The sequence below is a fragment of the Puma concolor genome, chromosome C1 (genome assembly GCF_028749965.1).
Source record: "Puma concolor isolate L17-30 chromosome C1, mPumCon1.1.hap2, whole genome shotgun sequence".
Taxonomy (NCBI): domain Eukaryota; kingdom Metazoa; phylum Chordata; class Mammalia; order Carnivora; family Felidae; genus Puma; species Puma concolor.
The window spans coordinates 167,633,801-167,660,128 of NC_141674.1; the positions used below are offsets into that span (position 1 = coordinate 167,633,801).

Below are 26,328 nucleotides of genomic sequence, written 5' to 3' on the forward strand. Positions count from 1 at the left end.
GCGAGGAGGAGGGAGCGCCGGGGCGCGGGACGGAACAGCCGTGTGGTGGAAGCGCGAGCGGGAGGCCGGTTGCGGTCGTGATCTTGCCGCCGCCGCGGCTCGCCCGGGGATGTCTGAGCCCGCGCCTCGCGGCCCTCGAGCTCCACGCGGCGGCCGCCGTCCCGGCCTCTAAGGGCCGCCACGTCCCGGCGGCGCGCGCAGGCTGAGGGCGGCTCGGTGCCGGCGGGGTTGCCCGGGGAGGGCCCGGGCGGGCCGGGAGGGGCTGCCCAAGCTCCGCGCCTACCCCAGCACCGCGGCCGGCGCCCGGCCAGGAGGATGCGCGGCGCCGGGCTCTGAAGCATGGAGGGGGTTCTGTACAAGTGGACCAACTATCTCACAGGTCAGAGGGCTCGCGTGCTCCGAGGGCGGCCGGGAGAGGCCGGGTGCTTGGGCGGGTTTAGGTGGGAAGGCTGCGGAAAAGACCGTTCAGGGGCCCCTCCCTCTGCCTGGCCTGCGGTGACCCTCGCACGGAACCGGCCCCTTCTGCTTCCGAGGCTAATCCCTAGCTGAGTCCCGTGTTAGATCTGGCGTCTGTAGGGGCGGTTCGAGACTGCGCACCTTCCTGAGGGTGGGAAGTGCGCTTGACCACTTCTTTGCCCCTGTAATAATACTTGTTTCCTCCTGTAGCTTCCGGGACAATTCCCAGTTACTCTGCCCGTGGTGCTGTCTCCATCCTTATTCACACTTAATTCGGCATTTTGCTAATAACTGAGTTGTCAGGGTATAGGAATAGAATGGACCTTGTAAGATCAAGATTTAATTTTAAGAAATCTTTTTTGTATTTCTTTTTAATTTCCTTAGCAACACGGTTTACTTTTAAAAGTTCTCTTGTTGAAGTTGTTCAGCATAGAAAGCATGGTTTTCTGGGAAATCGTCCCCAGATACCATTCTCTTAAAAGGTGGTTGGCAATGAGATATCTTTATATTTTGGAATTCAGGTAAGTGTGTGAGAAATAGTGGAAGACAGTGCAACACACAGAAGTGGAAAAGGCAGGTCAGCATCACCCATGAAGTGGGTTGAAAGGAAAGACTCTGAAGAGCTTTGTGTTTCTGTAGAAATGAGAGGCCAGCAGGGAAGGGTCTTTTTCCACGACACCAACAGCCTGGCTTATTAAAAGAGACTTAATTCTGAGTTGCAGTCCCATCTCTGCCATCATCCAACAGTAAAGACAAGTCACTTACTCTCTCAAGATCTCAGTCTGGGAAGGCCAGGATGAGCAGTTAGTTTATCCTGAAGGGGTCTTCCAACTTCAGAATTCTATGATTTCACCACATTAGACGAAAGGAAATGAGTTTAAAATAAGATTAAATAACAATCATTTCTTGTTCCAGTGTAATAGGAAAATCTTGATTTGCTACCCATTTATTTACTCTGCTCAAAGTACTGAACCCCTTTGTAACTGCATAGTACACTCAACTTGTGTCCACCTGACCTTGTGCAAAATCTGCACATAAACTCTTTAAGGCATAAGCATTGAGCTACAGTTGCCCCTTCCTTCCTTCCCTCTTTTTTTTTTTTTTTTTATTAATTGGAATGCTAAAGCCCAATTTATAGCAGCAAATGCTTTAACACTTGTATGCATGCGTGCTTTATTTTGCTCACATTAAAATGTCAAACAGTTTGTTTCTATAAAGGATATATTTTAGCAGGAAACATTTAAAAACGAGGTAAATATTTTTTCTTAAGCATTTCGTTTGGGCAGTTGTGAGAGCAGTTATGCTGTTTAGTTGAGATATGGTATTAACTTTAAAGACAGTAGTTTCTATGCTTTGATAGGCAAATGATCATCTCATGGCACACATTCATAAGCATAGTGTCCACAGTGTCTTGGGAGGAACCACTTATGCCTGCAATAGAGCAATTGGTGATTACTGAGATGAGTCATAATTTATTCCTGGAGCATACTGTGGTCTTGGTGGCCATCTTTCTTATCTCCTCTGGCACTGAGCACTGTAGCCACTTGTGCGCTTAACGCTTTTAGTCTTTGCAGAGCGTTTAAGTAAACTGCTAGTATGTGTTGTAGGAGCTTGCTGCAATGAAATCTTTTGTTTGGAAGAATTCAAATTTAAATTTGACTCTGGCATCCTGATTATTAATTTTCGTTCATCTTAGGTCAGAAGAATGAGCAGCTGTTTGTACTGGATGATCTTGAAGGAACCTTTCAGTTTCATGACAGTGTTCTTTGAGAATCCTTTGTAGAGAACAAGGATTTCAGTAACATTTGGTAGTTTGAGATAAAAAGAAAGTGTTTTGTTTTTTTTTTAAAGAATGCCTATGACTCTTTTTCACAGATATAGCCCTCTGTTATATAAATGTGTGAATCAGTTAGAGATTGTTTTAATTAAATATTTCTTTAAAAATGTGTGTAGAGATAACTTTCTTAATTATTTTAATCTATTTAATCATGGTCACCTTTCAAGTTGCTACAAATTGTTTAAAAATTTTTTTTTAATGCTTATTTATTTTTGAGAGAGAGAGAGAGAGAGAGAGAGAGAGAGCAAGTGGGGTAGGGGCAGAGAGAGAAGGGGACACAGAATCCGAAGCAGGCTCCAGGCTCCAAACTGTCAGCCCAGAGCCTGACACGGAGCTGGAACTCACATACTGAGAGATTATGACCTGAGCCAAAGTTGGAGGCTTAACAGACAGACTGAGCCACCCAGGCACCCCTAAGTTGCTACAAATTCGAAATAAGTCATTTTACTCATTATTTGTTTTAAAGAGATACTGAATCACAATAATACAGGCTTACAGAATCCCAATTTGTCTTATAGGCACATAGGACCTCGGGTGGCGTGGAGTGTACTTTTACCACCCTGCTTGTAATTTGTTTGCCAAGGTGAATTAGTGTTTGGAAAGATAATGTTTTCATCATTTCTATGCATGCTGATATACAAAATACTCTTGTGGATATATTGCATATCTTTACTGTCATGGATAACATGTAATATCTCACTTTTCTGGTATTTAATCACTTGAGAAATACATTTTGTTTTAGCACCTGTTATGTGCCAGGCACCATTCTAGGTGCTGGGAATGCAGTGACAAACAAGATAAAGTTCATGTACCAAAAGAACTTACCTTTTAATTTGCTAGGCCTCATTAGGGGCTATAGTGTTTCATAATAAGAATTTTCCAAGTATTTAAAACTTGTTTTAATTATTTTGGGTATCCGTCTTTCTGAACTGTATTGTGACATTCCCTGTTGTGAAATTTAACCTTTTTATGATGACTCCATGCTGTCATTTCAAAAGTATTACAGGAAAAGCCTTTGAGGAGATAAGTCCTGGGTCTTATCAGCGTGTAAGAATGATTCTCCCATCTGCCACTGTTCTGGCACTATTTGGCCCTTGAAAAACTGAATTGATTAAGCAGATAGTGGGCTACATCTAATGTGACCAGACTGAATTATGATTTAATAGTTACAGAAAGAACAAGGACAGTCACACTGCCTTCAGTGAGGCACCCTGGTCATGGTCACTGTGTTATTAATCAGTGAACTGTTGTAAATCAGTAGCATGCTTGATAAGATTTTAGGGAACACTGAGTTTGGCTTGCAAGGGTGGCAGTTGAACTCTGAGGAAAGCCATCAACCTCATCCTCATCTTTGCCTGAGAGCCAAGTCTATGATAGTTGTGTGATCTAGTCACTGAATAAACACAAATGAAACGAATGATTGCAGTTTCTAGCATTTCGGCCTGAGTTGGGCAACAGCAGTACAAGGAGAGAGGTATTAGGGGCAATGCAGGCTCTCACTATAGTATGCATCTTCTGTGGAAGAGACTATACTTCATTCAGCACCCACTTGTGCAAGGGAATTTGCCGAGGCAACTTGTAAGAGATGGGAAAGTTGCACTGCAGAATTAGAGGGCTGAGTGGCACCTGAGAGGTCACCTTTTTCAGTCCACTCATTTTTGAGACTGGGAATTTTTTATATTTATTAAAGTGAAAAGATTGGTTTCAGCTTATCTAACTAAAGAGTTAGAATAAAGCGGGGGCTAGAATCCATGTCTTTTAACATTACATCAAAACCCAACTCTGTTCCCTTCAGGAAAAGGGCAGTCATGTTGCATCCAGTATAGGTTATTATTGAGCATGAGTCTCATGGGTTGTTAATGAGAAGGTTGTGAACCAGATTAAAGGTATTACCCCCTATATTTATGCTGAACTATAGATTTCTCCAGAAATCTTTCCCAACAAAGTGGGATTGATGCAAGAACAATTTCGGCAAGGCTTGGCCATTAGAAATTTCATTGTCAGAATGTCACCTTAGAGCCAAGAAAACATGGATGGCAAATTTTGAAATCATACTTTTCTCTGTGATTAAAGTAATTTCTTACTAATCTGTTATTTATAATCTTTGCAGGTTGGCAGCCACGTTGGTTTGTTTTAGATAATGGAATCCTGTCCTACTATGATTCACAAGATGATGTTTGCAAAGGGAGCAAAGGAAGTATAAAGATGGCGGTTTGTGAAATTAAAGGTAAGTGAGTGCATGGAATTAGAGAAATTTGAAGTTAGGTAAGGAAAGCATTCTTCACTACAATGCAAAAAGAGGAAAAAAAGCATTTCTAGTCAGGTAGGGATCTTCTAATGCTGTTTATTTCCTTAGCAATTAAGAGTGGCACTTAACATTGTTAAGCACAGTTGGTTTTTTTTGTTTTTTGTTTTTTTTTTTCCCTCCTTCTATTGAAACTCAAAATCTTAGGGTTAGTTTTCTAACTTGGACCTGAAAAACAATTTTTGTGGTTGCTACTTCAGTGTCCTTATGGAGTCCACAAGTGTTCTCTTTTATACTCATTATGAAATAAGGTATTGTAAAGATAGGAAGCTGAGCTTTAAAGGTGATGAGGTGCGGGGCCTAGCTGGCTCAGTCAGTAGAACATGAGACTCTTGATCTCAGGATCATGAGTTCAAGCCCCACGTTGGGCATGGAACTTATTTGAGAAAAAAAAAATAGTTGAAGATTGTAGAGAGATGGGGCCTAAAGGTGCGGTGACGAGAATTGGAAGCAAGGGGCTAAGACTCTCCAGGAGCCGAAGCACCGGTCCCCTAGCTCGAGCCTCTTTTATTTTTTGCAGTTTGTCTGATAACAGCGAGCACATACAACATAGTATTTGGCATCTGGACAGGTCATGCACCTGCAGTGTATTCCATACTGGGTCATGAGTACATCTAGCGCCAGACAAAACAGTCTTATCCCTGGCCTGGTGCCCATATGATGTCCTTCTGGAGAGACGAGCAGTCCCAGCAGCTTTCTGTTCCTTGCTGCTCTGTCCCTTTCCTTCAGAACATTCTTACAGTGCCTCCAGCTTCTTCTTCTCCAACAAAAGATGATCAGGCAGGCTCTGCAGGGTTTTGCTAAATGAGTCAGTTTTGCTAAAACATGAAGTCAAAGGCATAAAACTCTGGTTCTGAATCGGAGGTCAGCTCTTCTGGGTGATAGAGATGTTTTCCTTTTCTTTCAAAAGAGAAGAACTAAAGCAATAGGTCATGCTGTAATTTTCATGAAAGAAGGTTTCATGGACCATTGATTCATTTGTGTATGTGGTTGGGTTGTGTGGGGTGGAGGCAGGCAGGGGAGATCAGACAAAATGATAATGAAAAGTACTAAGTTCTTCAGAGAATTGAAGGAAAAACTAAAGCACTAGAGGAGCCAATATCAAGCACCTACAGGCCTTTTTCATTTCTCCTCTATGTCTTGAATACTTGTCCTTCATGATGGGTACTTCCTTTGACATGGTGAGTGCTTGGTCACAGCTGTCAAACACTTGAGAGTAATCTTAATGCTCTGTGTATTTTCTTATTTAGATTAAAGCAAAGCAGCAGCTAGTGCATTATCTTATATTTTCCAGGGCTGGATTGCTAGTTTGGTGTAGTTTTGTGGTAGTTCTTAGTACGATTTAGCTATGGAGACAAAATAGAATTTTTCTTTGCTGCACATCTAATTCTTCACATTCGTTTAGGGTTCTTTCCACAGCAGTGATTTATAACTTGGGGTAGATAAGTGTCATGCAGGGAGCTTTCTCCAAAATGCACATAGCTGCCATGTGATTGTAACATGCCCCCTTTAGCTGAGAATTAGTACTGTTCTAATGGAAGGAAGTCATGGCTATCTAAGATACAGAAACACTTCAGCCTAATGTATTGTTATTGCATCGTCCCTGAAATATGTGGGGCATAGTTTTGTTGTTTATTTTAGACAAAAGTACTGAAATGTATACCAATTAAGTATTGGCTTTCCAGGTACTCAGTTTTATATATTTATTTTTAATTGCACCATCATCCCCCATAACTCTTTAGAACTCCTATTTTAGAATTGCCTTATAAACCAGTTTATAAATCACACAAGAAAAGCACAAAGTATGAGTTTTTATTTTTTTAAAAATTGATGGTTTTATCTCATTTTATTCCCCAGATTTGATTCCAAATGATATTTGGTGAGAGTCAGAAATCAAACTACACAGTTCAAAGATTTGCCACCCTTGAGGATATTTAAAAGACTGTTAGTAGCAGAATCCTAAGGCACTTGTAAAATGTTTCAAGATGTGGCAGCATTTTTACTGTTGTTGTTTGTTTGAAGTAATCATTCTATTCAAGAATAAAATACAGAAAAGGGAGCAAATCTTAAATATTCAGTTTGAAGAATGTTTACAAAGTACACACACTTGTGTCAGTATCAACCAGATTAAGAATTAGAATGTTGTCAGCCTTTCGGATACAAGGATATTGTCATGTTTCCTCAGCCATTAATCCCTTTAAAAAGTAACCATTAATTTGACGTTTATCACCATAGATAAATATTGCCTACTTTTGAATTTTTATAGATGGAATAAATCAGTATTTTCTTTTGTGTTGGCTCCTTTCACTCAACATTGTGAAATTCATCCATGTTGTTCTGTGTAATAGTAGTTCAGTCATTCTTACTGATCTGTAGTATTTCTGATGTTATAAATATCCCACAACTTGCCTATTCAGTCTAGTATTGATGTGAATTTTTTTTTTCTTTTTGTTTTTGTTTTTCTATTTGGGATTATAATGAGTAAGTAAAGCTGCCATAAATATTCTTATTATATCTCTTTTGCTGAACATACATATGCATTTCTATTCAGTATATATCTGGAAGTGGAATGGAATTGCTGAGGCATTGATACTCATACTTTTAGCTTTAACAGAATTAAGGAGAAAATTATTCTTGACACTTGCTAATAAGGCTGACTTTATTCAAGTCTCTCATCATAGGTATAGGGACTACTGCATTGGGCTTTGTAGTAGGGGAGAGAGATTGGGCTCAACTCCAAATATGATAAAGAAAAGTGGGAATTTGCAGCCAAGCAGTAGAGTGGGCGGATTGGTGGATGGAAAATTACTAAGAGGAAACATGAGGGATTAGGGGGCATTCTGGGTAAACAGATTCTTGCTGAAGGCAGGCCAGATATGACCTGGGGGATGTTGGGGCTAGAGGAATTTTTTTGGATATTGAGGGTAATCATATATTGAAGGTAGAGGATTCTGGCTAACTCTGACTTAGCAGAGTTCTTACTAAGATTGGACTCTACAAGGACAGAGAAGGAAGCCCAAGGTCGGGCATAGTCATGCAGAGGGCTCAGAGGAGCCTGACTGAAGTTTGATCAAGGACAGAATCTTTGTCACAAGAAATGCCAAACTGTTTACCAAAGTGGTTGTATCAGTTTATTCTTGAACTAGCAGAATATGAGTGTTCCAGTTGCTTTGCATCCTTGCCAAAACTTGCATTATCAGTTTTAAAATTGTGAATATTTTTAGTGTATATGTTGGTATCTGATGGTGGTTTTAACTTGTATTTCTTCAATAACTAATGATGAATAGTTTTTCAGGTATTAATTAGTCATTTGAATGTCCTCTTCTTTTGAAGTGTCCTTTCTAGTCTTTGGCCTAATTTCTAAATTGGGCTGTCATCTTTCATGTTGTTTGTGGGAAGTCCAAATGTGTGTGTGTGTGTATGTGTGTGTGTGTGTGTGTGTATACATATATATGTATATATATGTACACTATATATATATATTCCAAATATATGTATATATGTATTTTCCATTTGCACACACACACATATTTGGACTTCCCACAACATGAAAGATGACAGCCCAATTTAGAAATTAGGCCAAAGACTAGAGATACATAAATATTTTCCAAATATATGTGTGTGTGTGTGTGTGTGTATATATATATATATATATATATATATATATATATATGTATTATGTATATATATATATGTGTATATTTATGTAGTCCAAATGAGTCTTTGTATTGTATCTTCTTCCACTTTGTAGGTTGCATTTTCTTTCTGTTAAAGGTATCTTTTGATAAGCAGAAGTTATTAATTTCAATAAAGTTCAGTTTTTCAATATTTTTAATTAGAACTTTTTATGTCCCGCTTAGGAAATCTTTTTTCTTCTTGAAGGCTTATTGTTTTACCTTTTATATTTAAGTCTGTATTAGGTCTGTGATTGACTTAAAATTTATTTTTATATATGGTATCAGCAGGGGTTAAGATTCATTTTTTTCTCATAGGGATATTCAGTTGACTGAGTATCAATTATTGAAAATATCAACCTTTCACCTACTGCACTGTAGGAACATCTTTGTCACAAAGCAAATGACCGTGTACATTGGGTCCTTTTCTGGACTGTCTTTTGTTTCATGGGACTATTTCTCTATCCTTGTGCCATTATCACACTGTCTTAATTTCTTTAGCTTTATACTTCTTAGTATTTGATGGTCTAAGTCTTCTAACTTTGTTTTTTTTCAGGATTGTCTTGGCCATTATTGGCTCTTTGCATTTTCTTAACACGTTTTAGAATCTGCTTGTAAATTTCCACAACTGTCTGCTGGAATTATGATTGGAATTATATTGAATCTATACATCAATTTGGGAAGAATAGTATTCTTGACAGTGTTGAGTCTTCTGATCTACTAACATGGTGTATTTGTATATTTAATTAGGTTTTTAATTTCAGTAATTTTTTACAGTTTTGCATATAGAGTTCTTGTCCATTTTATCTTGAGAACTTGATGTTTGGGGAGTCTTGTTCTTAAGTTTGTTGTCTTAGGTGACTACTTTGTAGGGGACACTCTTGGTTAATACATCAATCTTGGTATGTTTAAAAAGGAGTCATCTTATTTTCATTTGTAGCAGCATCATTGGTAATTAGAGCTTTGTTTTCTTTTAAGGTAGTTATTGATACTTTCACTAGTATTAACAAGCAGCAAAAAAAGAGTTACTCTTGGGGCCTTGGGATTTCAGTAATTTTATCTTGGCTTGGAAATCTTTGCACCCATCATTGATTGTTGCATGTTTGTATATTTCACTATCTACCTCTAAGAATGGCCTTTCTAAATAGAATAATAAGCTAGCAAAGCTTTTGTGGCACTTATTTGCCATAGTACATCTGGTCAATATTTTTGGTAATTAATCATATAAATTAGGGCTTCTGCCAGACTTGCAGAGCCCCTGATAATTTGGCTCAACTCAGCTTGTCCAATTGTGAATATTATTACTATGTAATATAACACAAGGCTTTATTTACTCCTGATACCCTCAGTACATATTATGTTTATTTCCTCATCTAGGCCTTTTTTAATGCAGTTTTTCTCTTAACTAAATCCTACTATTGTCAAATCCTTCTTCAAGAAGCCTTATTTCCCACCTCCTCTCACCTTTCTCCCATCTTAATTACACATGAAGTCACTGTACCAAAGAGTTCATCATTTAGGTGTTTTGATTATTTTTGTTGTGTCAGTTTGTTTCCTTGGTTAAATTGTCAGCTCTGTTAGAGCAAAGACTCGTTTCTTTCTCCCCTTGTGTCTTCCCCCTCTACCAGCACTTCTCTGAGCTGAGTGAATACTTCTTGATTAAGGACAGTGTAACACAAATTTATGCTTACAACAACGATTGAGGATTGGCTCAGTATAATTCTTGGTTAGTTCTCTTTTGTCAGAGTATCAAGGTGGGGGGTGGTTTAGGAGAGGAGGAGGAGGAGGAGGAGGAGGGGGGTGGGAAAGAGGAGAAGGTCTCCAAAATACTCACACTTTCTAGGTGATTGTGATGTGCCCCTTAGTTGAGGGCTGCTGTTCTAATGGAAGATGGCCATAGGTACATTTATTCATTTATTTATTGTGCTGCTTCTGTATGCTAGGCACTATCCTAGGCTTGGAGGATACTAAGACGTAGAGTCTGTTTTCAAAGAAATCAGTAAAAAAATGTGTGGTAAGTGTGACAGTGCGTGTGTATTTAAAGTAGTATAGGCAGCCCCAAGAGAGGGAGTTTTTAGTTTTCATTGCTGTTTTCTCTTCCTCTTGCCATCACCACTTTAGCACCTCTGCCAGCATGAGTAGATGTGAGAAGGTGGTTTTGAGGGTGCTACTAGATAGCCCTTTAGGGAAAGTCAATGCCTGCATCTTGAATCTCAGTTTCTTGTTGTAGGTGTCTGTAACATCTAATACTGCGTAAGAGTGATAGTTTGATTCTCCCCAAATTACTTAGGTTCATGACTGTATTTCTCCTGTGTTTATCATCATAGTCCATTCAGCAGACAACACAAGAATGGAATTAATCATTCCAGGAGAGCAGCATTTCTACATGAAGGCAGTGAATGCAGCTGAAAGACAGAGGTGGCTGGTTGCTCTGGGGAGCTCCAAAGCTTGTTTGACTGATACTAGGACTAAAAAAGAAAAAGGTAACTATAAATTTTTCTTTGGTGGTGAGAATATTTTCTTAAACATAAATGTTAATTGTCTTGTCTACTTTTAGGAATCTAGCCTCAAGAAATATCAGAAATGTAGATGAAGATTTACGTGCATGACATTCATCATAGTAAAAAAACTTGTAAACAATGCAAAAATTTAAATTTAGGGGAATGGTTCAGTTACCTCTAGGCTGGAATAAGCTGCTCTGTAGCCAGTAAAATGTTTACAAGGAATTTTAATAATGTGAGAAAATGCCCAGTGTTAAATGATAATTGTAGAAAAGCAGGATTCAAAATTACATATCCATTCATTGGCCAGCTCAGGAAAGATCTATGAAATCAGTCAAGTTGTTACCTTTGGAAAGGTAATTTGTGAGAAGGAGACTCACTTTTTACTGTATATACCCTTTGGTACCTTTGACTTTACCATGTTCATATATTGCCAACTCCAAAGGATTAAACAGAAATCAAAAGCAAAGTAAATAATTTATGGTATTACTTCAACCGTATGCAGATACAGTGCAAAAATAATAAAATAATTTATGTCTTGCCAGTGAGTTTGCGGTTGTTTTGATTTTTCTTTTCTATATATATTTTTTGATTTTCTGAAAGTTTTCATTGAGTGTATATTACTTTTTATAATTAAAAAATGATAGAAGTTATTTAGATTAGTGACAATGACTGAATTATGGGTATTGAAAATGAAGGTCCAAAATTGAATTTATAATCCTTGAAAAACATATGAAAGAACATCATGCATAGAGTATGGCTACAGGTAGGATAAGAAGGAATGGAAATTCATAATAGCCAAAAGATAAAAACAACCCAAATGGACATAGACAAAGAAATAGGTGAACAAAATGTAGTATTATACATACAATGGAATATTATTCAGGCTTTAAAAGGAAGGGAGTTGAGACACATGCTACAATGTGGGTGAATCTTAAAAGATAAGTAAGTGAAATAAGCCAGTCACAAAAGGACAAATACTGTATGATTGTACTTACTAGCATACCTAGAGTAGTCAGAGTCACAGAGACAGAAAGTAGAGTAATGGTTGAAGGGGCTAGGGTGTGGGGAAGATGACAGAGTTCTGGAGATGGATGATGGTGTGGTGATTGTAGGACAATGTGAATATACTTAATGTCACTGAACTATACACTTAAAAATGGCTAAAACAGTAAATTTCATTACATATTTTGCACTATAATTGAAAGAAAAGAGGGAATGGACTTAAATTTGAGTAGAACCTAATTCAGGCTAGGTCAAATAAGCAGATAGAGCTTGTTTGGTCCACTGTGGCCAGAGTTGCTTTGTGGCTAGTATCACTAGCCACTGACTAGTGGCTCAGGGAATATGGAAAAACGCCAGGATCTGCTACGTGTATTTTTCCTTACTTGTGCTGTTTATATTTCTACTTTAGAATGAATTGTATGGCTGGATGTTTAGTGTGTCTGGACGTATTAAATAAAAGAAAGTAAGCTCTTAATAAGACAATTGTGAAAACAATATAATGTGAAAATGAAGTTATGAAAGGAACAGAAGAAAGCAGATGTTTAATACAATAGTTTTAATGACATAAAAATTAAAAACTTCTCTGCGTTAAAAGGTACAATAAAGAAAGCTGAAAGAGCAGATAGAACTGGAAACATACTTGCAGTATATAGGACAGGGGAAAGATTGCTATCTTTAGTGTGTAAGAACTTTTATAGATTAATTTGTATATTATTAAGAGAAAAACTGAACATCAAAATTGGAAAAATATGTAAAGGACAGAAAAGACAATTTACAAAAGAAGAAATATAAAGCACTTTTCAAATGAAGAATGAGCAATGGAATGGAAATGTCCTGTATAAAACATCCAGTGGTCATCATATTGCATCTGGAAATTAATCTACCTAAGCTTCATGTCAGACATATGACTTCCATTTTTTCCCCAATTATTTGAAGAGAGGGTATTTCCTCAATATCCTTGTATCTGTTTCCAAGGGCCCACACCTCTTAAGCTATAGGTATTTATATCTATTCATATAGGTATTTATTATCTATTGCATTACTTTTAAATGATTCCATTTTGTTTTATTGCTGAAAGAATATGAAAACAATCTGACTGAATGTTTATATATATTCCTTTCAGAGATAAGTGAAACCAGTGAATCTCTGAAAACCAAAATGTCTGAACTTCGTCTCTACTGTGACCTCCTAATGCAGCAAGTTCATACTATCCAAGAATTTGTTCACCATGATGAGAATCATTCATCTCCCAGTGTAGAGGTATATATACAAAGATTATCCCTTCATGTCTGATTATGCTTTGTAATACACTGGTGGGTGAGGTTCTTCTCATAAGGTGGCAGAGAAGCTATTTTTAGCTCTTCTGGGCAATCCCTACTCCAGACTCTGGAAATCTCTAGGATCTTCTAGATTGTATCTGTGCAACCAGAGTAAAGCAGGAAGCAGCACACTGCCCCAGGGAATCAAGGCTTATTTAATCAAGGGAATCAGCCAATCTGATAATTTGGAGGTTGGGGTGGGGAAGAAGCATTCCAGGCTTTGTTCTCTGGGCTAGCTGAATGAATCATTGGACAGCTGCTCTTCTCTTTCTTTTTGTGATGAGGTCCCAGTTTCTATGACTCAGAGTTGATAACTTAGCTTTGTCAAATAACTTTTTAAAAAAGTCCTTCTCAGAACAGTAATGCAGTAATCAAATTTCGAATTTGTGGGACCTGGCTATGAAATAGGTTCACACTTTCTGATAAAGGAGGACCAGCGGGCCCAACTGTTCTCTGGGTGAAAAGCCAGCATGGTTCCCAGTCACCTTTTACCTAACTTAGGAGAAACGGGACAAGAAATTTTCCTACTTCTGTGGCCTTCTCCTGGTGGGGAACAATCTTATGTGAGGTCATATTTAGTTGTAGGTACATTAGACCCTCAGGGCACTCACTGTTTCACCACAAGCTCTCTGGAGGTGGGTGCCCTCACATTTGCTCCAGCGGCTCAGTGACAATATCAAGGACCTGGTCTTGCTCCAGCCTTCCACTCTGCCATTCTTGGTGTGTTGGATTTGCCCCCTTATGTGCAAGGCCAAGGTCATACAGAGGCAGGAGGCAGTGGGGTAACCAGGGTGGAAAGAGACTTTCTTAACTTGCTGTCCTGGGCTTTTATCTGGGAACAAAAGTCCCAGAAACTCCTTAACAGACTTCTCATCTTTTTTTGTCTGGGTCAGTGGAAATTAAGAAATCTCAATATTTGACAGAGGGTCATGGAATAGCCATGAGTGGCTTCCACCAGTCAGGAGAATGGGTTTGGAGTAGATATGAATTGTGCTTGCCACTTAGTAACGCTCAGGGTGTTCTGCTGTGACCACCTTCAGAATTTTGATACTTAGAAAATTACTGTTTAGGTTAGGTTTATCTAAGATAAATTTTTGGATATAGTTTTTCAATATGATATTTGGTTTAAATGCAAAATTTATTTTTTCATGGAATCTAATTTCGTACACTGTTTGCCTGATAGACATTTCTTATTTATATATTGCTTTAATTGTCTAAGGTAGTATATTTTAAATAGATTTGCACGTAACCTAGTAAGGTGTCTGTTGTTAGGTAAGGTTTAGTTACGTGATTATAATGTGCTGCATGATTCCATATAATTGTGGTTGAATCTTTTCAACTCAGTGTGTAATTTTTCAGAACATGAATGAAGCCTCTTCTCTGCTTAGTGCCACATGTAATACATTCATCACAACGCTTGAGGAATGTGTGAAGATAGCGAATGCCAAGTTTAAACCTGAGATGTTTCAGCTGTCCCATCCGGATCCCTTGGTTTCCCCTGTGTCGCCTTCTCCTGTTCAAATGGTTGGAACTTGTTTTTCTTCCAGTGATGTTGCATTTTTGTTTTTGTTTTTGTTTTTGTTTTTAAAGATGGAAACTGGCAGTGGAGGGAAATGGTCAACAGATAGAATATTCTGTATTGGAGCCTCTTAGCTCTGTGGGCTCAGCATGTGCCAAGGTCCTGTCCTCTTCCCTTGGAGGGACTGTGCCATTTACCCCAGAGTGCCAGAAATATATTATAATGCTCTGTGGGTGTTGTGACACAGAAAAGGTTGGGGACAGTGCTCTACTCGGTAAAAACATCACAATGGGGTAATGTTTTACTCACAAAGGAATAAAATTAAGCAGATCTTTAAAGGAGTTTGACAGGGGTTTGAAAGAACATGTTACAGGGAAAACAGTATTTTATAGCCCATATTTGGACTTGAGCCCTCTGAGTAGGCAAGTTACTTAATTTCTCTGGACCTCATTTTCTTCATCTATAAAATAAAAGGTCTTCTCCATCAGCAGGTCATTGCAAAGGAGCTGATCTGTGTAATGCAGGTGCTTCATGTCAGTTTCTTTCCTTGTGATCGCTCTGAACGATTACCCTTTGCCAGGGGTGGTGAACTCCTTGTCCTTTCCAGGTTAATAAACTTGCCCAGGCAAGCTGTAGGGAACTCATAGGTGAGACAGAGTCTGATGAGACTTTACATTTCTTTCATCCAAGTGTTTTCGGGAGCCCTTTTATAGAAGGAACAATACCACTTGGCTACTACTTTAGCAATTACCTGAAGGCATATTTGTTAGAAGAAGGAATTGGGTACAACTCATTCCGAGGTTCTCTTAACCACGCCAGCCAATTTAGTTATATGAGATTTAGTAAAGATTATTACCTACGTTTATTTAGATCATCATTTTCTTTTTTTTTTTAATTTTTTTTTTAATGTTTATTTATTTTTGAGAGAGACAGAGAAAGAATGCGAGTGGGTTAGGGGCAGAGAGAGAGGGAGGCACAGAATCCAAAGCAGGCTCCAGGCTCTGAGCTATCAGCACAGAGCCTGATGCGGAGCTCGAACTCACAAGCTGTGAGATCATGACCTGAGCCGAAGTCGGATGCTCAACCGACTGAGCCACCCAGGTGCTCCTAGATCATCGTTTTCTAATCAATGTATGATGGGCTAATAATGTCCTCTGAGACAGGTATACTATGAAAATGAGTTTTATGGGCAGATTAGTTTGGGAAGTTCTAAATGGGTCTGTCACTGGACATCTTAGAATCTCTTCTATGATAATGTGTATTATGAATCTCTGAGGAGAGGTGGTGTGCATTGTTTCTGAAATTTATTTGACAAGTGAACCCTTCCTGTGTATTTTTAAATAACAGCTCACAAGACTGTGGTGTTCAGTAGAACATTTTGACAATATTGCCTTATAACACAACTGTAGATACGTTATGAACTGTGAGATAACCTGTATGGTTGAATAACAAGAAAAGGTCTTTTGAGGTGGGTGTATATATAACACTGTGTTCCTGAAGTTGATATGTAAGGTGTCAAATACAGACTTCACTACAAATACTACTATGTTTGACCTTATAGAATCAAATGCAATAAAGCCACCTCAAAACTGCCTGTTTTTGTACTGAATTTCTGAGGAAAATGCCTTCTGTTATAAATGCTCCATAGTCCAGAGAGGTCATATGTGTATTTTATGCATAAGAAGCAATGATAACTGTTTCTTTTAAACCAAAACTTTTTATCAGTAGCAATGTTACAGGAAATCCAATAGGTTAATCTAAAAAATACTGGTTAGAGGCTGTTTATTTTTCCTTGCTTTGTTAATAATATGAGTAAATGGGAAATAAACCTGAAAGATTTGAGAATTCTAAAACTATTAAAACTCATTGTTAAACTACTTTATGTAGCTAATATCACTGTGTCCCTCTTAGAATAAATTTGCATTCAGTCTTATTTCAGGTCATAATGGAAGTTCAGAAAATCATCATTTTGACTCCAGACTGAGTGATAATTGTAGTGGGGATATCATTGGATTAGTAATCCCGAAGGGAGTGACTTCTGTTAAAGGAGATGTTAATGTCCATTTGTATCTTAATGTCAATCATATTAGATGTTCTGGACTACAAAATGGGTTGGTCATATCTGTCATCATTTCAGCTGGGATTTCTCAGAGCTATTGTTGGCTTACATTACAAATACAGCAGCCACTTATTTACATAACAGACTTTAGACTTGGACTGGTAAGACCCTTGAGCCCCTGCATATAAATATAAAAGCAACCTGTAGTATAAACTGTGCTTTTCTGCTACCTTGCTAAACATTGAAATAATCTGTTTTAATTGGTGGTCTCTTTCTATTTTTTTGGTGGAGTCATTGGATCTTTTAAATTGTGTTTAGTATTTGTCATATTTATTAACACTCTGCTCATTCAGGTTTTTTAATTTTTAAAATGTATGTTTTAGAGACTTGAGACTTAGGGTTCTTCTGAGTTCTTAAAAGACTCAGATTATTAATGCTATCTTCCACAAAAACCACACTTTAGAACATCTGTATAACAGCTACCTGAATAATGAATTACAAAGAGAAGCTTTGCTACCAGCCTCTTTTCCTGGCCTTTAAGAAAAAGAGAGAGGAAGATATTTATTAGAATACTTTCTGGCTTGCTAGATACTGCTTTAAATAGTATGATTTTTTTGGATTAGTTATATATTTTTAAAATATTTTTATATACATGCACTCACATATGCACACATATATATGATATATATGTTATGTATATGATGTAAAATTTGGTTTTTAGTATTGAGAAAAGAATCTAGCATATTTTTGATAGGTGTTGAGAAAGATTCCAATTAATTGTTATTAGGGACAAAGCTTGACATTGTGCTAATAGTGTTGCTTGAGTCTGTAAAAAATAAATATCTTGGCTAGTCATCTTTTTTTCGGAGTAAATTTGTGTTAATTATGATAATGATAATAAGAGCTGTATTCTACTTCGCATACTAATTATGCTTATTTTATTTTAAATTTCTAGATGAAGCGTTCTGTCAGCCACCCTGGTTCTTGCAGTTCAGAGAGGTAAAATAATCTTTTCTTTTAACCAAGTACTCTCAGAAATTTACCTACTTAGGGAAATTCTTTGGGCCTTTAACGTGAAGTAGTGTGGAATGGAAACTCTTTTTGAGCAGAGCTTGGTTCTGATTTGCTCAGCATTATATCTCTTAGTTACTAGTTTAGGGCCTGGTCCTAGTAGGTAGTCAGTAAAGATAAAAATGAGTGGATGAATTAACCAGCAAGGTAAGCACCTTGCCGACTATTGTACCTTTTTCAGATGTTTGAAATTATATCAAATGATGGTAAAAAAAATCCAGTTTTGAGGTGAGCTTAGACTCACTTTACTACAGCTTTTTATAGTCACATATTCATGCTGATCTGTTGTTTATGAATTAAAGATCTTACTGAAAAGAGAGAAAAACCAATTGATATTTTAAAGTATATATGCATATGAACACATTAAGACATTTGCCTTCTAGATAGATCTCGCCAATATCCCAGGTTATTAAAATGTTCATTATCTTAGTAGATAATAGTCTTTCAAGTTGCCCTAGTTGTCATATTTGGTTCTTCGGAAAATGATGAAATTGTAGTGACATTAGCTTTATTTCTCTTATGTTAAGACTAACTGCCGGGGCACCTGGGTGGCTCAGTCAGTTAAGTGTCCCGACTTTGAATCACATCATGATCTTGCAGTTCGTGGGATCCAGCCCCGCGTTGGTCTCTGTGCTGACAGCTTGGAGCCTGGAGCTTGCTTCAGATTCTGTGTCTCCTTCTCTCTCTGCCCTTCCCTCATTCTCTCTCTCTCTCTCGTTCTGTCTCTCTCAAAAATAAATAAACATTAAAAAAAATTAAAAAAAAAAAAGAGTAAGTGCGGCACCTAGGTGGCCCCAGTTGGTTAAGCATCTGACTTTTGGTTTCTGCTCAGGTCATGATCTCACACTCATAAGTTTAAGACCCATGTCAGGCTCTGCACTGATAGTGTAGAGCCTGCTTGGGATATTCTCTCTTTTCCTCCCTCTCTGACCCTCATGCTCATGCTCTCTCAAAAAACAAAAACAAACAAACAAAACTCTTAAAATAACTGTTAACTGAGCCCTTACTGTTGTTTTGTCACTGCCCCCCCCCCCCACCTCCATGATTATGTAATCTGTGATTGGACTATTATGTGCACAGAGTCCAGTGATGAATATATGTATCCAGTCCTGTCAGGGAATAAAGAGTTTCACTAGCTGAATTTTCCAGAAAAATAGAAGCTTGATTCCTTTTATAAACTTTCATTTTTATGATAGAAATTTTTGTGAACTGTATTTTATCTTTTCTACCTAATTAGATAAAATATAATTAGAGTTAAAAAAATTTTTTTTCGTAATGAATCAAGATTATCATTAAGAACAGTAATGTTGGGTTTTTATACAGTGGTAGCCAAGGTGCTGTTGAGTGGTGGTGGTTTATTTCTATATTAAATATTTTAGATTGACTTGTCTACTTTTCTGATTTTCTAGACTGTTTTTTAAAATAGTTTTTATGGCCTCCATTTGCCACATTTATTTGTTCTTGCTGCTGTCAGTGAGTTGACCTCTAGCATGTTCCTAACCTACTTGCCCACCCCCTTCATTCTGCTGTTTTTGATGATATGGATTGACACTAGATTCATGCACTTGTGTAGGTCATAACTTCTAGTTTTCAAACATTTGTTAACCATCTGGTATATCTAATGTCTTGGTGGACCCTTCTGTATAAAAGAAGTTGCTTCATGGTTCCCCCTTTCCATTTAATTCGGCTCAGAGGCCATATTCTTCAGGTTACCGGCTGGATTGTGAATGATTTGACTTGCCTGTGGCGTGACCTTTGAAGGAGTCAAATGTTGCTAAAATAGAACTTTGGGCATAAAAATAGTTCTCTTTCATTTGAATAAGTCATGTAAAACTACAGGTAAGTTCAGGGTGTTATCATTTGTTTAAGGCCTTATGATGCAATGCTTTTTATTTAATTTGCAGGAATAGCCACTCTGTAAAAGAACCAATATCTACACTTCACCGACTCTCCCAGCGACGCCGAAGAACCTACTCAGATACAGACTCTTGTAATGATACTCCTCTTGAAGACCCAGACAGTAAGTTAAATGGGCCCTCTCTCTTTCTTTGGCTTATTCCCCCAAATTGTGGTGGGACTCTATGTGTGTTGTAGTCAATGAAGGACACTGACAGTGAACACTGTCTTTTCCCTTTGGATTAATTCCTTAATTCAGAGCCAGGCAAATAGCACACAATCAACAGAAGCTCATAATATCCTCCTACAGACACCTTTATTATTAACTAAGAAGTGCTGAGTAACTGTGTAAATGCCATATCTTAGATTAATATGTATAACATCAAACTGTTTTCTTCCCACTATATTTTAGTAATCTCTTAGTAATGTTCTACTCCCACTATATTTACATTAAAAAAGCGTTTTAGAACAAAGCATCAATTGTGGTTGGGATTCTAGGGGAAAATAAAGGCAAGTTCTGAGTGCAGAGAAAAAAAAATCGGTATTATTGCTTAAATAATTTGAAATGGCCAAGGAAAATAATTTTTTCTGGTGGTGGTGGTGAATTAGGGTAGCATTTATTCCTATGCCCTTTTCTCCTTTTTTCTTTAAAGAGCAGCATCCTGTGATTGAATACTTTAGGCAAGGTTTTATGATTTAGGTTAAAATTTATTTTTCTCTTCCAAGAAAAAGCTTTGAAAATGTGTCAGAATATCTAGTTAGACAGTAGTGACCATGATTTCCAGTGAACACAAATAGAGTCTTATTATTACAGCTCTATTAATATACTTTTGCTTTTCAGGGTCTTTACTATTGCCCATGAAGCATGTGTGATGGAAATTACATAGAGTTCCTATTTGGGGGGCAGGTTGTGTTCCAGGAGTTTGTAAGTCTGTTGTTGGGAACAGATTTTATTTCCCTTGTGGAAATGGTGTGATAAGTGGTGTTTAGATTCTTTAGGTTGTCTAGAAGAGCTCAGCTAATTCACATTGATTAGGATAGAATTGTTTCACTGAACCAGAAGGTTAAACAGGTTTAATTAGAGGAGAATGTAGAGTTCACGAAAATGGTGGAGGTTGGAGAGGGCCTGCTGCCCATTTTCAGATTTTTAGGAGTTGATGGCATCTTTTTTTTTTTAAGTCCATTTTCTTCACAGAACTATTTATTGACATAGAGGACTACTCTACACTCATTGCCATTTTTAACTCAAGTTGAGGAAATGGGTAAAAGAAATGAAGGAAGGAAAATGGGTGAGGGTGGGAAGGGGAAGGGAGAAAGTAACTTTCCTGGGCCAATTTAGTACAACTTGAAAGAGATAAGAGGAAGAGGGTTAGGGGTTAGGTGTGGGAAGAAAAATTACTGGGGGCAGGTAATGTATATTCTGATATACCTTGTTCTTTCTGCCTTGTATACATGACCCTTTTAATCTAGAGCCCATGAAAGAGCTCTATATGCTGCCTTGTACTTTTCTCTGGATGCAGCTCTTTTTTACTTTATGGGGATCATTTTTATTTGTGACAGTGAAAATAATTTTTTTAAAGCTAGCCATTTTTCTTTGCTCTCTTTTTAAGCACGCTGGTTTTGAATTTTTTTTTTAAGTTTATTTATTTATGAGAGAGAGACAGAGAGCAAGCTTGTGGGGGAGGGGCAGAAGGAGAGGGAGAGAGACAGTCCCAAGCAAGCACCATGCTAAGTGCAGAGCCTGAAGCAGGGCTCAGTCTCATAATTGTGAGATTATGACCTGAGCCAAAAATCGAGGTGGATGCTTAACAGACTGAGCCAGCCAGGCGCCCCTTAATTTTTTTTTTTTTTTTTAAGTAGGCTGCATGCCCAATGTGGGACTTGAACTCATGACCCTGAGATCAAGAGTCGCATGCCCTACCGACTGAGTCAGCCGGGCACCCCTGGCTTTGAATTTTTGAAAACAATTTTTATAAGTTCTGAGTATGCATGCCTTATTCCATGTAGCATTCCCCTAGTTAGCTGCTAAGGAGTGTAACAAAAGTAGTCACACATATCTGCACAAACATACACACATGCATACATATTTATATACATACATGTGTCTCAGTTCTCTAGAACTTTTTTTAAATTGGGAAGTGTAGCCTAGGTCAGAAGTTTTATCCTTAGGTTTCCTGCTATTTATCCTAAAGTTTAGTGTCTCAGTTAGTTGACAGAGCAGAGACTGAATTACTGTTCTTCTTTACAAAGTACATGTTTTACAGTTGGGTGGTCTTAGTCCGAAGCCTTTATCCCCAGATATTCTTTTCCTTGAGAGATAAAACTGCTTCTATTATTTATTAACTGGATTTTTAAAAATTATAGAAGTAATAAATGTTTATGGTAAATTCAAATAAATATGTACATATAAAAGTGCAATTGTTTTGCAACAGGGCCATGCCAGTGTGTTTAACTGTATTCAGTCGGAACTGCAATGATAGTTCTGTCAGCTGCATTCCAAGTGGAGATATGGGACCTTTCAGTGTGAAATACCTTGTCAGCTCTGCTCAGAAAGTCTTGTGGTAAAAAGAGCAAACCTGAATTAGTCCTAGTTCTGTTACCAGTTGGGTAATCTTGGATTAGGCATGTAACCTTTTTGGGTCTTTTTTTTTTTTTTTTTAACCCTAGAACACAAGGAGGATACGGACAGCATTACAACAAATCAGGCCTGAAAAGCAATGGTTAGCTAAGAAAGACTACATTCAGTTCAGCACATGTTTATTGACTGCCCATTACATGCCAACCGTGGTTCTAGCAGTGAACAAAACCGTCTCTGCTCCAGATAGCTTCATAAGTTATTTTGTTAACTCCGAAGCTTCTCCTTATGACTGCCAATAGTGGGAAAGTTAGATTTTTCTCTATTCAACGGTCAACCAAAAAATTAGTAGGAAGCTGAAGGAATTTCATGTCCCTGAGTAGGAAATTTAAAATTGTTTTTTTCATAAAGAACTGGAGTTATATTGATAGGCTGTTTAACCTTTTAATTTATCTCTGAATAGGACCTGTTCACTGTTCAAGAAATACACTTAATGGAGATTTGGCATCAGCAACCATTCCCGAGGAAAGCAGACTTATGGCCAAAAAAAAATCTGAATCGGAAGATCCTCTTCCATCCTTCTCTTCCTGAGGAAATGGAAGTGTCCAACTTCCTCTAAGTATTGCTATGCAAAAGCTGCTGTAATTAAACTATGTTCTAGGGAGTAGTTTTTCCCTTAGGATTTCTCTGCACTTTATAGAATACTGTAAAACAAACAAACAAAAAAACAACCCACATACCTTTGAAGTGTATTTTATCTTTATATAGTTTATTTGCAAGAGTATTTTCCTAATAACTTCACAGTATGAATGTGCATCTTTTTTTTTTTTTTTTTTTTAAACAAATGATGGTGTAACATTTTGACATCCATAAGGACAAATGTAGATATTTTTCTAAAAAACTGTGAGGGACTGACAGCTTAGTCAGGGTGTATTGTAGCTTATAAACATGAAATCTTATAAACATAAGGTTTCAGTTTGACAGACGTGTGATATATGTAACTTGTGCCATGGACCAAATGGTCACTTTACCCCAGCTAAAAATGAGTTACGATAGCAGCTTGATGGTGATTCTATTGTATTCTTTTAAGCAAAAGGAGACATTTAATATTCCAAATATTTTTAGCCCAAATACCGTGACACATTGAGGATTTTTTAAAAACCAGACTGTGCTGTCCTTCATATGTGAAGTTGACACTACTGATTTGTCAGTACCAAATGTTGGGTTAAAGTATTTAACTTTTATTTATTTATTTTTCTGTTGCATCAAAAAATGATTGCATCCTGACTTTTATGACCTACCAAATTTAAGATGTGTATACATTTGTTATTTACATTGTTCTAGAAAAGAGGTTAATGTTGTAGTGACCTTGCTCACTTACACCAGAGAAATAAACGCCTTTCAATGGAAGAGGATTTTAGTGCTTTTTTCCTAAAATAGACATTAAGCTGCTGTTGTAAGGTATTAATGTTTGCAGCTCTTTAGACTATCTAGAGACATTTTTTATTTATGACTATTTATACAAAAAAGGAATTCTGTCAAAGTGACCACTCTACATCACTTGAGAATGGCATTATTTAATTAAAGAACAAATAGCATTTTTTGGTAGTGCCTGTCCATACCTATTGTCAGTGTTTGCCTTGTAAACTGTTTTTTTAAAAAAATTCACTTTGGAGTGATGGTTTTGTCCAAGGTCTTGGATGAGGAGCACTTTAAAACAAACTGGTTTGGTGTTTTTAAGTTAATCACATGTTTAATAAATATATGGTTTTTGCATTCAAACGTATCATATAATACATTGTATTTTTTACATTGTTGATATTCTGTCTGATCTTTATCAAGTGCTATTAGTATTCTTCATTGCTTTGATTTTGTTTGTATATTTGGACCGCCTAGTGAATACACAAATGAGTCATATTTTTAGTTTTGTTGCCTATGAGCTTAGAATAGTGTGGCCTGTTTCACTTTAAATTTCTCTTGTAGGTTTATGTGGGAAGTTTTTTTAAACAGTTAATATTTGGTATTTACTTCACTAAAATAAATCTGTAATTGTAAGTTTAAAATGGGCACAATCTAAATACATTAATATGCATTTAGATAAACTGTATGCTGCTTAAAAGTATTTGTGATTTTAAGTAGCACACAGGTCATTAGGCTAGATTAAGTGGAATTTTTCCATTCGTATGTTGTACTTCATATGTTGAATTTGAGAAAAGTTTAATAATGTAGTAAGTTTCATGTTGAGTGAGTAATCAGACTTTTTCCTTTTTTTTGTGGTAGTAAGAATTTGCATAGTGACTAGATAATGAAAGTCAAGGTGCTACTGATAGGGAGTTTTTCAGGTAGGTACTTTTTTTGAACCAGTAGGTTTATAATGAAAATACTATAACAAGCTTTTGAACTCATAGGAAACAAATCCATTTTTTTATTGCTTTATCCAAAAAGATGAGTTCCTGAACAGTTTTCTGTAAATATTTTTTAAAATAAAATGCTATCATTTCTGGTTTGTATCATTTTTTCCCCCTTGAAACAGGTGCTTTGAACAGGTGTGCCATATTCCTAAGTATGGCTTTTATTGTTACTGGGACCTGCTTTTTCCCTTAGGAACCAACACATTTGTGAAATCATTTTTTGGGAGGAGTATAAATGTATCTTGAATTATGTCTAGGTTTTGATTAGTGAATTGATAGCATGAAGCAATCGATAAAGCTTTAGTGAACCTTGCATTTTGAGGAGCCCTGTGTATGTTCAAGTGTGCCTGACTTTTCTGAATTTTAAGAAAAAGATAAGCCAAATAAGAACAATCCTGTAAGAATTTTAGCTTGTCATAACTTTCTCTAATGTATAGGTAGTGGTTGTTCCTTTTTTGCTTTGTCTAGCTAGGCCTTGGGGTTATCGAGAAATTTGGAGACTGTTGGTATGTCATTGATCTTCTAACCAAAGCCAGTGCTTGCTTTTCTTTTCAAGTGCCTGATTTCCGTTGTGTGGGAATCCAGGCCTCCATGGTTAAAGTGACTTTGATGAGAATTGTTTTATAATTGGACTATTTTTGAATTCTCTTACATTACATTGAATTTATTGTATTACCTTCGATCAGGACAAGTTGAGAAATGGATGTTGTCACTTGAGCTTAAATTCTAAAGCAGGAGATAAAGTATCTTCATTTGATAGTCACCATGGAACCTTTAACCCTGAATTGTAGTTTTTCACTGTGTATTATTACACTTAGTATTTAGAAATCACCATTAAGATCTCAGGAAATATATCTTTGTAATATATTAATATTATACTGCTGTTAACACTAATTCCACATACATTATTATATCATTAATTTGGACTGTACCAATTCTTCACTTCTTTTATTAAATGAAGTGCCTCCATGCCTGTCCTTTGAGCCTTGCTATTGCCACTTGGTACAGAGGGAGTGTTCTGGCCTGAAAGAAAGCCTGGTTAGACTGCAGGAGATCCTTCCAGGAGGTCGTCTTTTAGTAGCCCAGGTGGGGCAAGGAAGTTGTAGCTGGTAGATAGGGTTTCCTTTTCATGTTTTTCCAGGTCCCCGGTTCTCCTTTCTTTCAATTCATACTGAATTTGTAAATTAAAAAAATTTTAGAAAAACTTTAGTTTTCTTTTTATTAAAGTAATTCATGTACATAGTTTAAAAAACCAAGTAGAACTAGAAGGCTTATAAAAAAAAAAAAAAGTCCTCCCTCTCCCCAGCTGAGTGTCCAGAGATGAGCACTTTCAACTCCTAGTGGTTTGTTCCTATTTGAAAAGATATTGTGTTACTTTTTCTTGATTTATCAATTTCAGAAATGCTTTCTTGAGTTCCTTTCATGTTAGGCAGGATTTTTCTTTTTTTTTATTTAAAAAATAATTTTTTTTAACGTTTATTTATTTTTGAGAGACACAGAGAACGAGCAGGGGAGGAACAGAGAGAGAGGGAGACACAGAATCTGAAGCAGGCTTCGGGCTCCGAGCTGTCAGCACAGAGCCTGACATGGGGCTTGAACCCATGAACCGTGAAATCATGAACTGAGCCGAAGTCAGTTGCTTAACTGACTGCCACCCACGTGCCCCAGGATTTACTTTTCTTATATCCCTACCTCTCCCA

General features: G+C 37.2%; 1 protein-coding gene across 1 annotated transcript; it reads left to right on the plus strand.

Moving 5' to 3' along the window:
• The first annotated feature begins 5 nt into the window (after positions 1 to 5).
• Positions 6 to 24,718, plus strand: PLEKHA3 (pleckstrin homology domain containing A3). The gene is made up of 8 exons (XM_086718997.1): positions 6 to 379; positions 4,404 to 4,520; positions 10,600 to 10,755; positions 12,902 to 13,038; positions 14,457 to 14,621; positions 17,631 to 17,674; positions 19,651 to 19,766; positions 22,681 to 24,718. Exons 1-8 carry the CDS (start codon positions 340 to 342, stop codon positions 22,806 to 22,808), a joined length of 903 nt encoding a protein of 300 aa, XP_086575123.1. The 5' UTR covers positions 6 to 339; the 3' UTR covers positions 22,809 to 24,718.
• Positions 24,719 to 26,328: the final 1,610 nt, after the last annotated feature.